The 19,011-nt window shown below is 33.8% G+C and overlaps 1 protein-coding gene across 1 annotated transcript; it reads right to left on the bottom strand.

Annotated features, from left to right (window-relative positions):
• Positions 1 to 6,581: 6,581 nt before the first annotated feature.
• On the bottom strand, positions 6,582 to 15,673 carry LOC145638911 (BRASSINOSTEROID INSENSITIVE 1-associated receptor kinase 1-like). Its single transcript, XM_081689972.1, has 12 exons — positions 15,438 to 15,673; positions 14,945 to 15,105; positions 13,384 to 13,516; positions 13,217 to 13,288; positions 11,606 to 11,749; positions 9,346 to 9,417; positions 9,158 to 9,229; positions 8,989 to 9,062; positions 8,353 to 8,484; positions 7,926 to 8,267; positions 7,266 to 7,660; positions 6,582 to 7,107 (listed from the first exon to the last, which is right to left on the bottom strand). The coding sequence occupies exons 2-12, from the start codon at positions 15,030 to 15,032 to the stop codon at positions 6,793 to 6,795; spliced, it is 1,839 nt and encodes a 612-aa protein (XP_081546098.1). The 5' UTR covers positions 15,033 to 15,105; positions 15,438 to 15,673; the 3' UTR covers positions 6,582 to 6,792.
• Between the last annotated feature and the right edge of the window lie 3,338 nt (positions 15,674 to 19,011).

Raw genomic sequence — 19,011 nt, 5'->3', positions numbered from 1 at the left:
TTTTGTCATGGAAATAATGCAGTAACTCGGGGCATCGCCCGGGCCTAACACTAGTTAATTCATGAAAACTTGTTGTAATTATATTTTAAAACCCTTAAATTAAAGGTTTAAACCACCCTAAATCATATTCCTTCAATAATCAATTATTTATAAATCTATGTTTCAAAAATTGGGGCTTTTTAATTAGATTTAAAACTTGAAAATTAATTCACATCATACTTATAATCAATAATCATAAAACCATAATTTATAATTAGATTTAGTATTAAACACAAGAAAAATAAAAAGTTTTTTTTTAGAGGAAGGCCGAAAGCAGTAGCAGCCACCATGGCATGGCTGGGCTGCTGCTGCGCCTTGCCGATACCGCCGCGGCTGCTGGTCGTTGTGCCAGTGGCTGTGGTGGCGACTGGTGGTGTGTGGTGGTGGTGGCCGGCCATGCAAAAAGGGGAAGGGGAAAAGAAAGCAAAAGAAAAGAAAATAAAGGAGAAGGGAGAGAAAGTTTACCTTGGGTATTCTCCACTCTGGGCAAAGTTTAATTTGCCCAAGTGTTGAATATTTATACTCCTTTCTCTAGAAACCCTTCTTACCTAAGCTCTCCTTTTAATCTTTCCTAATCCCTTTCCTTAATAAAATAATACTAAAATAAAATTTTCTTAAATTAAATCCCAACTTAATAAAATAATTAATTAAATAAAACTTTTCTTTTATAAAGTATTTCTAAACTTATTTTAAAAAATAAATAAATAAGTAAAATGCCATAAGTAATTCATTTCAAATTATTTAAATACCCCACAAAATACTTATTTAAAAATAAAATACATATAAAAATACAAGGTATTACACAAAGTTTCCTAATGTTTTGTGCTAAATGTAACAAATATCCCGGAAGAAGCTTACTTTTGACGGAGGGCCTTTTCTTTGTCATAATTGAATTGGGGATTCTTCAAAGTTTTGAAATTAGGCTTGATTAGGGTTTGCATTAAAAATTGGCACTGAATTGATGGAAGAAAAGGAGAGAGAAAATGGGGTTATGTGAAATTGAGCTAAAATGGCGAGGGGAAGGGATGTCATCAGGGTTAGGGTTCTAATAGGGATGGTTGGTTGTAGCAGGGGAAGAGGGAAGGGAAGGAGGTTGGTAGACGGTGGAGGATGGTCACCGAGAGTGGGGGTTCTAGGTGACGGATCGAATTGGGAAGGGGGAAGAGAAGGATGTGGCTGGGGTGTCATGGTGGTGTTGGCCTGATTTTTGTTTGTTTTTTTTTTTTTATATAAAAAAAAATTATAACTTAATTTAATTATTAAATAGTTATGTGCGAGTTAGAGGGTAATTAAAAGAAGTAAGAATAATTAGATGTTAATTAAGTGAATAAGAGGTCCTTGGTTATCTAACAAGAAAAATAATTACAATTAAGTTTTAAGTTCCTAGAAAAATATTTATAAGATTTTTCCTGACAAAAAAAGTTGCTTCAAAAACTTTTTCTAACTAAAACTCCCTTTCCTAATACAATCAATATTGTTTTAATCCACATTATAAACTCAAGAAAAGGGCAATTATCAACATAAAGCTGGTTATATCCAGCTATCATATAATCAAATTTGCTCATTTGCATGAATTTTTGCTCGTTAGTACAAAATAACAATTTTTTGGACGGTGAAAGTAAATAATCTCACCTTTGTTTCATATGCCAAAAAATCCCACTTTTCAATTATTCCAAAACAATCTCCCTTTTGACAAGAATATTCTTTTAATGATCCCTAATTATTTGACAACCTTTTTTTTTTTTTTTTTTTGTCACGAGTTGACTTTTAATAAATCAAATAAAAATACTAATCCAATATTATCATGTTAAAGGATACCCCCATGCATATTTATTACAACTGTATAGATTATGGATGCCCTATGACTAGTTATTAATGAAATTATTCTTCCCCATTAAAAATAATGAAATTTCAAAGAACATCATACAAGACCTCGAACAATTAGAATCAAAATAATTGAGTAGGCTCTAAACTCTAAAAATATGTTTGAAAAGTTGTAAAAAGACTATAAAAATTCTAAAACATCCGAGTTGTAGCAACATTTGGCGGAAAACGTATATAATACACAAACTTACGCATCGCGTGCATAGAACTATAGAAGGCTAGTTGTAAAGCTCACGATATATCCAAATTGCAACGAAATATAATCTCAACACAAAGAGTTGTTATGGAAAATTACTTTCTTGGAGTTTTAAGGCATGTTCTGATTGACTGAACTGAGCTGAACTGAACTTATTGGAGCTGAACTGAACTCTTAACTAAACTGAATTGAATATTTTATGAGAGAAGGAAATTAAGAACTGAAGTTAACTGAACTGAAAATAATCTGAAAAGAACAGACCCTTATTATTTAAATGTATGCATATATCCTCTTTTTAGGAATTTTTGTTTCTCCGTTTCTTTACAGTTTGTTTGGATAAAGAAAGGGGAAGGAAAAGAAGGGGAGGGGGGAGAAGAGGAGGAGAGGGAAAGGGAGGGGAGGGAAGAATGGTGAGTTTTCTTTCCAAATCTCTCCATTGTTGGAGGGATTAATTTTCTACAATTTAATCCTTCCATTTCTCTCCCCTCTAATTCCCTCCCTTCCTCATTTGCTATCCAAATGAAATATACTCTATCTCTCTATTTCTCTTCCCTTCCTTTCCCTCCATTTCCTTCAATCCAAACACACCGTTAGTAGAGTGCACAAAATTATTCCATTAAGAATTTGGTGAGCCATCTATAAGCATGGATGTTAGTAGAGCGATAAGGATGATGAAAATCATTCTCACTCGCGCTATGAATGATGGGATGGAGTGGATTTTAGGTTGTACCTGCCTTGCCTGCCCTACCCAACTTCGTACTCACCCCGTAGGCCCATATCCCACTTTGTATATACTACCTCCGATTTTTATTATTTGCCATTTTAGAATATTTTATATCTCACAAATAATACCCAATGTTACAAATAATAAAAATCAGAGGTAGTATATAATATAGAGTTGAGATCCAATGAGAAGTTTCTTAGAATGAGAAGGGTGAAATGTGCAAAAGTTTTTTGTAACACCCTAGAAATTCCTTTCTTTTAAAATACATGTGTTTGCCCTGTTTAAAAACTTTAAATAGGAATATCTAAGACATTACCGCCACCGTGAAAACGGTTAAGGTAACTATCAAAGACACACAGCGGAAGACTAATTTCAAAACAAGTCAACTTAAAAAGTCAATCAACGAAAGTAAAGTCAAACCAAAGTCAAACGAAGTAAAACATAATCAACCTACAATTTGGAACCAATGTAGGCCCTTATTAAAACAAACCGAAATCAAACCCTTTTCGTTAGTCATGCATAATAGTAAATTCATAAATAAATAAAGCAATAACACATTCATATACTTATAGAAACTAGCATGATTCGCTCTTCACTCATGCCCATTCATGAAAATGCTTCATCACATGAAAAGCTTATCTCTACTTGTTTCCACTACTCTCCATTAAAAATGGGCCATCATAGGGCCAAGATAAAGACAAGGCCAACAAACACACAAAACATACACAATCAGCAAAGCTAAGTACATAAGCGTAATTAACACACTAATATATAATTTCCTATCAACACACAACTTACCTCGTTGCACCTGTTTTTCAAGCATACAACATTCAATAAAATTTCTCACTAGACACTACATAAATTATTTAATGCTGACTACGCATCGAACGGGTTTTCCACTCAACCTCCCCCAAATAAATTGAGGTTACTGACACGAGAGCTAACCGTGCCAGCATCAATAACCACTCATAGGTGGCGGAATTCCTGCGCATAATAATAATAAAAGGAATGTACAATGTCCTGTACTCCAGTAGAAGTTATGATCAATATAAAGTCACATAACTCCCCCCCCCCCCATGTGTTCATACTCAAGGTGTATACGTTCCAAGAGTTTTGTTGCGTAATCTCTTTCACTTTACGTTATTTACCGATTATTAAACTTGGTGATGACTCTCAAACCATAATCATTCAATCAACAATAATTATTCAAACAATCAAATATACCAATTTAATTCTTGAATAATTAGTGACCACATAATATTTTAATGTTGAATCCTTTTTAATTCTATCTCGGTGCCAATGACACCTTAAACGCATAAAATGCCACAAATCCTACCCCTCGGTGTTAAAAATACCTTAAGTGCACTAAGGCACCAACATACAATTTATTCCTCGTGTACATAAACACTTATATAGCTCTTTCCTTATACTTATAGCATCAATAAAAATTATATAAACCATAATAAAATTCCTTTTCAATATTCCAAACCAAATTAAACATTTAGTTTAATTAGACATGCTCTCTAACATGCCATAAATAAATATGTGGTTCATAAATAATATTCCAAACTATTATTTTCCATACAATAATCCATCACAAATAAATCATGCTTCATAATTCAATCACCAATAACATCCAAATCATAATTATATTGTCAATCCAAATCTAGCATGATACTACTTGTAATCAATCAAACACATTTAGCATGCTACCACATTAATATAATTATGCTAAGTACGCGAACGTACCTTGTATACGATCTTAAAATCGCCACGACTAATAGAAATCGCTCACTTCAAAGTCTCCTACAATTTAAAATCATAGAAGAATATTAAAATCCTCTCTACACAAATTTCCAGCAATATATACTATTATAAAACCCCTCATAATTTAATTAAAATAAGCTGAAATTATATTTAAAACATCATACTTTAATCCCAATTAATGGGTAATTAAAATTCCTTAAAGAAACTTGATTTTAAATGCTCTACTAAAAATTCCAGCACTATATTTTAATTAAAACTTACTGTAATTAAGCCTTAAAACACTTTATTCAAAGGTCTAAACCATTATACATCATAACCCTTCAATAATTTATAAATCAAGAACCTAGGGTTTCAAATATTGGAGCTTTTTAATTAAAAACATAATCTGAAAATTAATTAACATAATACTCATAATCAAATATCAAAATCAAATCCCAAAACTCATAATTAACAATTAGATTTAGGAATAAATTGGTTTTTAAAAATAAAGATTCAATTTTTTTTATATAGCTGGCTGCCGCCGCACCCTGCCCGTGCCACCGCAGCTGTTGGTCGTGCGTCGGTGGCCTGCGGACCTGCGGTGGTGGCCGGTGAAGTGTGGGTGGTGGCCGGCCGTGCCAAAGAGGAAGGGGAAGGGGAAAAGAGAAAGAAAAAGAAAGAAAAATAAGGAGAAAGGAGAGAGAAGTTTACCTTGGATTTTCTCCACTCTGGGCAAAGTTTGATTTGCCTCATGTGTGGAATATTTATACCCCTTTGTCTCGAAACCCTTTTTCCCTAACTTTCCTCTTTTAATTTTCCTAATCCCATCCCTAGTAAAACTTTACTAAAATAAAACTTTCCTTAAATTAAACCCCAACTTAATTAAATTAATTAATTAAATAAACTTTTCTTTTATAATTATTTTCAAACTTATTTAAAATAAATAATTAAAATACTTCAAATAAAACAATTCAATTTAACTAAATACTTCTCAAAATATTTATTTTAATTAAAATACGTATAAAAATACGAGGTATTACATTTTTCATAAAATGTGCATTTTTTTCCACTAAATGTGCATGATTGGGTTTCAAACTAAATAAATAAATAAATAATTGAATTTTCTAGAAAATAAAAAAAAAATGTGTATTTATGTTCCAAACTTATGCAAATCGAATTTAAGTCTTTTTTTTTTTTTTGGACATTTAGTTTAAAAAACATGAACATTCAATACAAAAATTATGCACATAATATCCTTCTCATCCTTTTCATTTTAAGGAACTTCTCATTTGACTCTAAATATAATAGTTTTTTCTCATTATGCACATATAATTTTTTTTTCTACAAGAAAAAAAAAATATTGTTGGATTTTGGAAGGTGGGGATTTGGCGGATCTCAAACGAGGATTAAGGACCTGTTCACTTTAGCTTAATTTTAATTCGGTTTAGTTCAATTTAGCTCCAATCAATTCAATTCAGTTCAGGTTTAGTTCAGCTTCTAATTTCCTTCTCTCATAAAATATTCATTTCAGCTCAACTCAGTTCAATTCAGCTTCAATCAGTTCAGTTCAGTAAATGTTAATAGGCCCTAAATGCATATGGTGGTGTGGATATCCAAGTAGGGGGTGAGGCGTAAACAATTTTGGACTTGTATGCACTAGCAAAGATGAGGATAGATTTTGAAGCCACCGAGAGGATATGGATGAAAATCTTAAGCGGGGCTAGGATTCTAGGAAGGCCAACATCCACCTCGTCCAATCCCATTGACATCCCTCTCAGTGGGTCCTAATGGATTGCAACTTTGCAAGTAATTTAAGGCTAAAACGTCTTGCCAAAGTACACCAACTAGTTGAAAAAAGAACAATATCTTTTATTTATTGATACACTAAAAATAACTAATTTGCTGCATAAAATCTAATACACATGGTGTTTTGATCACATTGTGCTAACTGTACTCCCTAACACCCACAAACATCTCCAACCAATAACCATATGAACAACCAAGTATATGTATTCGGTATTTGTCATTTTGAATACACTAGAAAAAGGTAATCTGAAAAAGGGGGAAAAATGAGAGTGATAAAAGAGAAAAATAAAGAAAAAATATTCACAAATTAGGGAACTATTGATTTTTCAATACATTAACAGCTTTTACAACACTTAGAATTACATACATTCCAAATATTAACCTTTAAAAAAAAATATCATCTCGGACCAGACAGTTCATCAGGTCGGAGATTGGAAGTAGAGTCAACAACCCATTCTCCATTGTTGGGGTGAGTGACGTTAGCTTCCTGGCGGAACATCTCCTCCTTTTGCCATTCTTCCCACCTCTCAGCCAAGCCATCACCCTCAAGCATTCTGACCACCTCCGACATTTTAGGCCGTTCCATTGGAGAGCTTTGGGTGCAAAGCAATGCAACTTGAATAAGCTGCTCAACTTCAGCATCAATATAGTTGCCCTGCAAATCACCATCAACCAAGGTCTCCAATTTCTTCTCTTTTAATAGCCCTTTAACCTGAAAAAGAAAGTAAATTTTTTTTTTTTTAAAAAAAACGATCAAGAATCACATTAGTGAGAACAGAAAACCTTGGCAGTAACTAGATTAAAAAAGATTGCCATAACATATTTTAGGAAGTTCCCAAAGATTAGAGAAGATGAAATCCGTATATATACCCAATCAAGCAACATAACATCGTCATCATTGGCTAATCGGGCAAGATCAAAAGCTCTTTGTCCGGTGATGAGCTCTAGTAGCATAACTCCATAACCGAAAACATCAGTTTTCTCTGACGATTTTCCAGTTGAGAGATACTCTGGTGCTATATGTCCAATGGTGCCACGTACAGCTGTAGTAACATGTGTATCTTTGTAGTCCATAAGTTTTGCCAAGCCAAAATCCCCAACAACTGCTTCATAAACCTCATCCAATAATATGTTAGCAGCTTTTACATCACGATGAATAATTTTAGGGTCACAATGATCATGCAAATAAGCAAGCCCTCTAGCAGCTCCCAATGCGATTCGCTTCCGAATATCCCAATCAAGTGGTGGGTGTGTCTCCGAACGTTCTACAATGAAGGGACAAGACAGATTTTACTACTTATAGAAGCAACAGGCAAATGAAAAATTCAAATGTAAAAGCAACAGGGATATAACAGCTAATATCATCATACAGAAATCATTATTAAGTAGCACTTCCAATGGATAGCTTCAATACTTGCATTAAATTTGCAACATCAAAAACCCTTACATTTGATCATGCTTAGATTTGGAGAGGTAAATATATCACGAGATATTGTAAACCACCAGGAATAAATAAAATTATAAAAATACCTCTCAAACAGGATGCAACACTTCCATTGGCCATATATGGATAAACAAGTAATCTTTCAGTGGGTGTCATGCAAAATCCACGCAAACGGAGCAGATTTCGATGGACAGCCATGCTAATCATTTCAACTTCAGTTTGAAACTGGAGTTCTCCACCTTGGGTGCGCTCCTCTTTAAGTCTCTTGACTGCCACAAGAGAGCCATCAGCCAATCTGCCCTTGTAAACCTTTCCAAATCCACCTCGACCAAGAATATTTTTGTGGCTAAAATTATCAGTTGCAACTTGCAGTTCTCGCAGGGAGAACCTTTTGAGTTGTCCCAGGTGAACTTCTGGATCTTCTTCAGCTGAAATCAGTGAAATTACAACATTGGATTAATGTGTCACGATGTTTTAATGTCAATAAAAGCTGTATTTCAGGTTTCCACTAACCAGGCACATCAAAGAAATGTTCTTGTGGCTTCCTCCGTCGCCACCAAGCAAGGGCAATTGCAGGAGCTGCAAATAGTAAAGCAGCACCTGCAGCAACTCCTCCAGCAATAGCTCCAGTGGCACTATTGGCAACTGAAAAGGCATTTGGAAGATGCATCAAACACTGAATCATATACTGGACAATTTTTTTTTTTCAGTTTATGAAAAAATTCTTCAGTTATCTAGGGGCAGGGAAAAAAAGCAATCACATGGGTCCAGTTATAGAAATCAACACAGCCAACATAAATATACACTAGTGGCAGGGGAAGCAAAAGGGTACAGCAAACAGCTTAAACACTATAACCATCCAACTCAATGAACCCTAAACCTCCCGTCAATCACTTAATTAGGTTCAGAAGACAATTGCTATTTGAAAAAAATATTACCAGAAATCAAACATAAGGAAAATGAAAATCAAACCAAAAAAGTGGATTTAATATTGGTGAGCTTTGAAAAGTAAAAGGCAATTTTCGCCTAACAAATCAATTAATAAGTACTTAAATATCATTATGAAATGAAATTGGGAGTTAACAGATTACATAATACATACTTCAGGAAGATCAACGTTAGAATAGCACCATAAAGTCAAAGGCAAACCTGAATGAGAACTTGGCGGTGAAATTGGACCAGTTGGAGTAACTGCTGGCATTTTCAAATTATTACCATTAAAACTGAAATCAAGAGACATAACAGCAAACATAGAAAACTTAGCATCAACTTAAAATCATTTAAATCATGAAGAATATATAAGGACAAGTTTGTTAACCTTATGGGGGTAAACATTGAAAAGGATCCGTTAGTAGGAACATTTCCATGCAAGTGGTTGTATGATAAATCACTGCAAGCCACATTTGGGAAATTAGAAATTTATACACCTCTTAACAGAGCATAGAAAACTTATGCGCCTAAGAAGCACTGCAATTTCTGACATTGAAAAAGTAACATGACACTCACAGGACTTGCAGGGTAGTGATACCAGTTAATGAATTTGGTATTTCTCCTGACAAGGTGTTGTTGTTCAACCGCCTATCCGTGCAGAAAAGTCATGCAACAGAAACTGTTAGGAATTAGGACAAAATGACAGTTTGAAGGCATATGCAAAAGAAATAAAGCATTCTTAAAGAGCATGCTAACTGTATAAAATAACAGAGTAACTAACAATAAATATAATCTAAAACATATTCTAAGTAGACTCACAAAAAAAGAACAGAAAACAAATAACATATATACACCAAAAGTAACGAAGATCATATAAAGCATGATGTTTGAGACAAATAAAGAAAATAAATACCTTAAACCCAACCACCCAATTACTTCTGATGATTTTTCAGAAGAATCAGAACTACTGATACAGGATGCCTACATGGCTACATCTAATATGGTGGCCTCAAGATCTAAGAGAAGAATCCAACTGCACCTTTTTCTTAGCAACAATAGTCACCTTTTTCTTTTATCTTCTGTTCACTATAGATATGACATTTAAGAAATTGTTGAAGAATGTGAGGTGTAAGATAAAGTAAGAGAGAAAATGCAAAAAGGTGGGTTTGTGTAAGAAAAAGGTGGGTTTGTGTAAGAAGAGGGTGAATAAAATAAGAGAGAGAGAGAGAGAGAGAGAGACAGAGAGAATGAAAAGGTAAGATGGTAAAAGGGGTATACCATAAAAACCAGAGTGAGTAGAATATAAAAGAATGGCCTAAGATGGAAAGTGAGTAGAACAAAAAAGAACGGAAGGAGTATTAAGGATATGAAATACGCAATTTGACATATATGAATCCACATTACCCTACTGTTGCAATGGTTTAGGTTATTTTGGATAAGAAAGGTTGACACTTTCCCTACTTTACCCTAGTTCCGCGAAATTATTCCATTTCAATTAAGGAATGGGCCTACAAATCATCCGGTCTTACAAAGTTTTTTATTTATATAATTTTAATTATTCATTCAGCTTAAATTTTGTAACTTTTCTTTCTCATTGTTGGGAGTTCTTGTCTCTCCTATTGTGATTTTTTTTTTTTAAACAACAAGTCATGGTCAAGTTTACAACTCTTTGTATTTGTTCAGGGGTCCCCTATCCCACCTTCCAAAGGAACCTCAGAAACATGATGCATTTGAGATGGTGATGGTAAAAGAAAATGTGGAAGGTAACGTTGTAATATTAGAGAGATATTACAACTTTTGACCTACCTCTCTCCTGTAAGTGTGTTAGCTTCAAATTAAACTAAAACATAATACAAAATGATAAATTGGCGTCCATATAATTAATCAGTTCAAACATTGCAACATAATAAGATGTTAAACAAGGAAAGCCAATAACAAGTTCATCAGATCTTCCTTTTTACTTAAGATAATAAAAAAATTTGATCCCACCATGTAATAGCAGTGTAGCACTGAACAATTCTTCAAAAGGAAAATTAAAATTTTTAGAGAAACCAAACATTTAGGAGAACGTTCAACATTAGTCATGAGTCAAGACCTAGGATAAAAGATTCAAAGGTCAAGTGCTAACAGACATGCCTATACATTATGACCCTGTGTAATTTGAAAGGACTAAATCAAAATCAGCTCATTATTTGTTATGCAGTTCTTATTTGTTGAACAAATGAAAATGGCAGTTGCTTTTCAAGTCAAAGATCTCATAGAGTTTTTTATTGCAGAGATAATGATATACTCAACTGCCCTTGGCTACCTGTTGAAGTTTAAACAAGCCTATTTATCCACACCAGGTTCATTTCAGTTTATTTTATAATAAATGTAAAAGTTCAAAAACCATGACCTAGAACAAATTTTATCATCATAATTTCATTTTTACAAATTGATGAGAAATTCAGAATTGTCAAAACTCAAAAGTCAAGTCATGTGTCAGAGAGATAAGAAGGGTATTTTTGGTCAACTCTGTTTGACACAATAGTCAGGGAATGAATAAGTACCAAAAGGTTTCTCAGCAACTGAAGCTGAAGCTGTAAGGGCCTGCTAACACTCTATGGCATTCTTAAATTGTTTTACTGCTATCATAACAATACAACAAGTACACAAAGATATATGATATATCATCATTATATCTTGATTATCCTAACAGGTTTCGGGACAGTGATAATTGATTTAATGCAGAAAGAAATAAAGTGATACAGTGTGCACACAACAATAATCTTTAAGGGAAAAAAAGGGGGAATAAGGAAATTCAATCTGAACAACAGAGATTGAGAAGCATTCATACAAGAACCGCAATTTCTGGAGCTTGCCCAACGTATCAGGAATGGGACCAGAAAGATTGTTCAGGTAGAGATCCAAGCTCACTAAGTTTGTCAAGTTTCCAAGTTCGTATGGTACTGTCCCACTAATGTTATTGCTGTAGAGCTCCCTGTCAAAGAAACAAGAAGAGAATTATTAGTCTACACGGCCTGAAAAAATTCTGCAAAACACTCAAGAAACAACAAAGATTATACAAAAAAAAAATGAAAAGTAAACAAGATTATTGATTCATTCTACAAATTACTAACACCTTCACTTTCATTAACATAAACTGTATTTTGAAAAAAAAAAAAATACACTTTTACATTTAAAAAATATAATAAAAATAATTTAATAATGAATATAGACGGAATATTCCTAAAGATGCCTTCTTCGGTGGCTGGCGTACCATTTTGCACATATAGTACAAAAGGTTGTACTACTGATAGCAAATAGCTGAGGTTGTATTATTTTGCACACACCGTTAATAGTTTATATTATTTTAAGCCGATTTTCCTTTCTCTCCCTGTCAAAAATAGGTAAATAAATAAACCTTGCCTATTCCTTCCATATTCCACATGCTTCCACCCATCTTTCTAAAAATGTATACTCACTACAGTCCTTGTGGCCATGGAGTAATAATAATCACAGGAGAAGTGGAAACAGATCTTGCAATGTGCTACAGATTCATATAAACATTATGAAAATTGGTTTATGGGACAATCCCTGATAATGTTTAAACCAACATAATTTTTGCACAAATACCAAGAAATTAAGTGCAACCTTTAAACATATACTTCCTCCGTTTCTATTTACATGACTAACATTCTTAAAATGGAAATGTCATATTACTTGACCCATACTATATGTGGTAAACTTTTAGTGGATAAATTCTCTAAATTACCCTCAAAAAGTGTACATTGGGGTAACTTTGGGGGTAAAAGGAAGGTCATGTGCAACAAGGGCCACAAAATTACAATTTCTCTCTCCTCTCCTTAAATATTGTGCCCAAGGCTATGGGTCAAGTAAATAGAGACGGAGGAAGTGTAAACTTAGCACAAAAGATGTTAACACCTTAATGTGACCTTAGCTCAAAACATCCAGGAAATGGAATCATGAGCCAGAAAATATCAGTATCTCCCAATCCACAGAATAGATTTTTGTCGATGAGCTTGTGTTTGTTTAGAGAGACCACAATAAATGAGTAAAATGAATTCCAGGTATTTATAATATTCCACCAAAATTGCTCCAGCTACCCACATGTGGCTCACATCATTCAAGGTGATCCAACCTAGCCAAGCATAACTACCTAGCCAGGTTGAAATCTCCCCCCCCCCCACCCCCCCCCCCCCCCCCCAAAAAAAAAAAAAAAAAAAAAAAAGCCCATGAATGACCTTATAAATACATTAATTGGCATTACCTCTGACCGTTTTTTTAGAAAGCCTCATTCAAATTGCCAAAAGCTCAACAACAATTTATAGTAAACAATAATCAAGACCAACTACTTGCATAGATATGGGTCAATCCAACAAGAGCAGTGAAAAAAAAAAAAAAAAAAAAAAACAGCCAGCAATCTAAATTAATTAGTAATACTTACAAGTATTGAAGATTTGGGAGTTGACCAAGTTGTGTAACAAGTTGACCAGTTAGGTTCGCATTGCCAAGATCACTGAACATAGACATTAAATATTTTGATGATAAACAACTAGTTCAGAAGAATCCATGAGCTAACAGACAGTACTCAAACAGAATTTAGTAGCTTACACTCTGGTGACGCTGTTTTCACTGTTGCATGTAACATGGAACCATGTGCAGGGATTTACAAGGGTGGGATCCCAACTTTGCAATACACCATTAGGATCAGCCAAACTAGACTTGAGTGCATTCAAAGCATCACCTGTTTCACATGCACAATGCCACCACCATCAGGAGCTAATACATACAAGCAATACAAGAATTTCAGCAACAGCTTCTATACAATAACAGATGAAGGTAAAAAAATCGTAAATAATACATATATCCATAAGGAAGTTCAACTTGCTTAGAAGAATGATCCACATGACAGAATTAGCATAAACAAATTTCTAGCTCAAGGAAAGAACGAAGTATAGAACTAGCACAATCCATCATCTCTCAGAAAAGTGCACTTTAAAATCACTTTCTCCAAAATTTGGATGACTCACAACTAAGAATGTAATTTAGACACATTTCAGAGTACTCTTGTAAAAGGAAAGAAAAGGACACTAGAAAAAAAGAAAGCACTAGCAATGTACAATATCTATATTTCAAATATAGAAGCAGATATGTCAAACAAGTTGAGGAGTTAGAAAGACGTCACTCCCAAGAGTCCCATCTTCATTTTTCACATATAAGCAGCCTCAAAACCAGCTACTCGTACATTTTTAGAATTGAAACTGTCCTAAAATTATAAGCAATTTAGATAATTGTATTGTTTATGAGCACCTCAAGTATCCAACTTCTCCTATTATCTTATGGTCTAAGCTGAGGGGTCAGAAAAATACTACTCGACGTTGCATTCTTCAGATATAAGCAGCCTTGGAAATGGGCTACTAAGCATTAAGAACAGAGATCCTCCTTAATACCATCAATATTTGAAATTATCACGAGTGCATTTAGTGTCCAACATCTCATGCTATCCTATATTCTATGTTCTATTCTCAATGATCAACCCTCACCTAAACAAAAAAAAATGACATTTAACTTCTTCCCTTGATTAACGGGCCGGAAAAAAACATAAGAATTACTAGACAATTGTAAACCATAAAAATTCAAACCTGCAATACATAAATAAAGAGGTAGAAAAATATACGGAAACAATTATTTCATTGATAATTTGTGGGTTACAACTCTCGTAGATCTCTTGATTCCTCTCTCCAAAGGGCTAGGTTTTTGATATTTGTTTATAGTACGGGGCGTTGTCGGCTTAATCCATACTATGTACCTACAATGTTTGGTAGTAGGGAGGAGATGGAGTCTTTGAGACTTATTCCATCAGAGCCTCCTTTAAACCCTATAAACGACCTTCTTTATATAGAGTGTCGTAGAGTAAAAGATAATAATCTATGAGATTCTGAAGATAAATATCTTATAATTTTTTATACTCCTTATTTACATATATCTGACACCAATAATTAACAAAATTTCGGTGTCAACAACAATTATTAGGCAATTATTTCCATCAAAATGGGGTCAATATCTTTACATCATCTTATTCATAATCACAAGAGGAACCTAAACTAAATTCAAACAAACACAGGTAATGAATTGAACTCAGGCAAACTCGGAGCGAAAGACAAGAACTAACCTTCGGCATTGGGAGTAACATAGTGGAAGTAACTAAAGACCAAAATCAAATGCAGGAAAGCCCAAATGGAGGAAACCCCTTGCTCCATTTCGTCTTTCGGATCGTCTTGAATGAGCAGCGCACATAACCCAACTAATAAAATTCACCGAAATCCTCTTTAACTGTTCAATTCACAAACATAAACCACATAAAAATCTGCAAATAATCAAGGGTAATCATCAAGTCAATCAAAGCACACCACAGTCAACTCTCACTTTCTCTCTCCTCCCTAATAAAGCATTAATGCAGAAAATTAACAGCAGAAAATTCTGGGATTTTTCTAATTAGATTGAATTAAATGCTGCAACAACAATCAATCATAAAAAACAACAAACACCCATTATAATAATTCATATTTCAAAAAAAAAAAAAAACCCCCAAAAGCAGAAACACTCAAAAATCCACATAAACAAGCTCAAAATCAAAATTGGGCAAAAGGGAAATCGCAACTCACGATCAAAACCCGTTATCCGGGACAAAACACTGTTCTCAGTGCCGGAAACAACTACCGGCGGCAAAGAAGATCGGCGGAAATCACGGCGAAAAAAGAGGAGAGAGAAAGAGAGGAAACAGCAGCAGCAACGAGGAGGAGGTTTGCCTGAGAATGGCGACGAAAGGAAGAAGGAAAGAGAGGAGAGAGAGAGTAAGACTAGTCAGCGATTTCTGGCTGGTCAGCGTACGAGTATTCCTACTTCCCACTTCTTCTTCTTCTGCTACTACTAGTCGGCTTTTTCTTTAATTCTTGTGGTAAAATGACAATTTTGACCTTTGACTTTGTTGTTTTCTAGTTCTCTCACTTTTTGAAATTTCTTGGGGTGTTTTCGTCATTTTTGTTATTTTGTGATTTAAACGGTCTACTATATACGTTTTTTAACCAATGTTTCCTCCCTAAGTCTATAATTGGAAAATTTGCAAATTACAGTCATTTAAAGTTCGTATTTTGCAAATTGCAGCCATTTAAATTTTTTTTTGCAAATTGCAGCCCAAAATTTCGTATAAATTGTAAATTGCAGCCCGATTCAATTTTTTCATCGGTTTACATGTTGAAAAATCTTCGGTAAAGGTTTTAGGGGTCATTTTAGCCCTTAGGGGCCCGAATTGAGCTCGGAATTAGCAAAAAAATAACGTAAGTGTCTCATATTTACAGTTTCCCACAAATCGATACACTTTTATTACGCAAAACGAGATACTTGCGTTATTTTTTTGCTAATTCCGAGCTTAATTTGGTTCCTTAAAAGATAAAATGGCCCCTAAAACCTTAATCGAAGATTTTTCAACTTGTAAACCGATGAAAAAGTTGAATCGGGCTGCAATTTACAATTTATATGAATTTTTGGGCTGCAATTTGCAAAAAAAAAATTTAAATGGCTGCAATTTGCAAAATACGAACTTTAAATGGCTGCAATTTGCAAATTTTTTGACCTTCACTTTTTTTTTTTTTAAGGATGTCCACCCGCTCTATTAGAGCTTAGTTCCAACTTCCAAATACATCCGAATCAATGTCGAGAGTAGTGTCATTTGGTGTAGAGCGAGTGTGGATCAATCATTGTCCCATGAAAATTTATCCTTATGTACTTTCGGACTCTTTGTCCATTAATTAATATTGTGCATCGGCAGTTTTCATAAAAAAAAAAACTACATCTGGATCCGACTCGAGTAGCACACCTGGCTTATGGTGGAAGAGTCTCACAACAACAGTTTTTGCATATGGTGAGGCTCGACCCCGAGACCTCTCAATTTGACATTTACAATATTCATACACCTTATAGTTTTCAAGTATCAACTTTTTTCAGTGCGTGTGCACCATGCGACACCCAGAAAACAACGTTAAACATATTTTAAAGAACATAGACCCAAAAAAAAAGAACATTAGGCATATATTTAAAAATATAGGCAGAAACACAAACTTTTTTTTGTCAAACATATGGTTCTTTTTCAAACACATTCAACCACCCGAGTAATCATGAAAAAGAACATGTTCTTTAATGTATTATAATGTTCTTTTTGTAAAGACTTTATTTTTCTTAGAGGTGATAAAAAATCGGGTCGGGCCGGGCCTTAACACAATTTCTCGTGCCCAAACCCACAAAAAATTAGCGAGCTTGTCGGGCCAAAACGGGATTTTCGGGCCGGGTTCGGGCTTTATAACTAATAATGCGTTTAGTTTTTATGCTTGCCCAAACCCGCCCTATTTTCGGGTCGGGCCAATGTTAATCGCCTCTAATTTTTTTGTAATGCCTAATGTCATGTTCTTTGTCAAACACAAACATGTTTTTTTGTCAACATACATGTATGTTCTTTCTTAAATATTAGTGTGCTTTTTTCGCCTATATTCTTTAAAATATGTCAAATGTTCTTTCTGGATACACCATGCATTCAGATGCACTATACTATTTTCAGACTTTTTGTAATCTATAAATTCTCAAAAAAAAAAAATAAAATAAAAAATAAAAAAAATTGGGTGAGTCAAATTCACGGTGGGTTCGATCTATCTAATCTTAATAATCTAATACCTGACAATAAAATCTAATATCTGACATTAGATTATAAGATTATTAATGTCAGATATATTAGAGTCACGATGAGTCCAGTCTCACGCAAAACGTTATTCCGTATAACATGAATGAAAATTAAAACAAAGCCTCAATACTCTCTACTCATTATATCATATGATTCATATCATACCCACTAAGGGTGAACAAATCGGGTACCTGGTTAAAATTTTAGGATCCGAACCCGGAATTAGTTGGGACCGGGTCCTAAAATTTGGAACCGGTACAACCGGATCCCAAAATTTAGGAATTTGAATTGGTTCCATCGGGTACCGGTTCCGGGTACCCACTTATATATATAAGTGTTAAAATATAATACAAATTATATTTTTTTTTTTGTTTATCTTCACTTTTGGCGTTTAATACTTATATTTTTATATGCATTAAGATGTTTTATTTATATTAAATATTAATATTTTTTATTTATTTTACTAATTAGTCACATTCAACATATTTTTGTTGTTTTTAAATATAGTTAGTGCAATATATGTTGGGTAACTGGGTACCCAACCGGTTCCAGTTCCAACAAATTAAGAATTGGAATTGGAACCGATATTATTACCTAGAATATTCGAACCCGCTGGTTCCAATTTCGGGTCCCGGAATTTTTGCTCACCCCTAATACCCACTGTAATCACGCATCAATCAAGTGAAAAAATGGGAAAAATAACCTTGAAGTAATATAAATTAGAAAATTTTGGTTTAAACATTTTAGCATATGCACGATCTTATTTTATTTATCCGATCTTTCGATTATTTCACAATAATCCAAACTTTATAGAGCTAGTGTTCTATTTTATTAGGCTAAATGGGTCTATTAACCTAAAGCAATAGTTCACCTGCCATATGTCATGTTTTGATAACTTGTTATTTGATATGATTTTAGGGTGTTTTGAACTTTGATTACTTGATAGATTGGTGTTTTAGTTCACTTTTACTATATTTTCATGCATTTTCTATGTATCTTCTGCTTCACGGGTTGTTAGTGTTTTTGTTGAGAATTTAAGTCTAAAGACGACCAATTCCGATATGCCCAATTCCGATATATTATAAGCCCAATTTCGATGAATAATGAGGAAGTTATGGCCAAAATACTAAAATGTGCCCAAACCGGATTATACCTACCGACCTACGACCCAATGATCATGTGGAGGGTCCAAATGTTTAATCCCATTCCTAAACTAATTAATATTAGAAGCTTCTATAAGTTTCTAAAAGTTCTTAATTATCCTTTTGAAAAGATAAGATCAAAGAATTTGAAATTGAATAAAACTTTCCTTTTTTAAAAGTCCTTATTCTATTCGAAATGAATGTCGTTCAAAGATGATCAGATATTATTTTCATATATCATATTTTTTATCCAAATCTTATATGGTTGGATAGATTTTGAAATTATATTTCCAATGATATATAATAATATTAATTCCGATTTATAACGAAAAATATATGAAAAAAAATACAAAACTCTATCCAAAA

This window comes from Chenopodium album, chromosome 7, assembly GCF_948465745.1.
Source record: "Chenopodium album chromosome 7, dcCheAlbu1.1, whole genome shotgun sequence".
Lineage (NCBI taxonomy): Eukaryota > Viridiplantae > Streptophyta > Magnoliopsida > Caryophyllales > Amaranthaceae > Chenopodium > Chenopodium album.
Note: the sequence above shows the minus strand (reverse complement) of the source record. Positions and strands in the feature narration are given on the sequence as shown.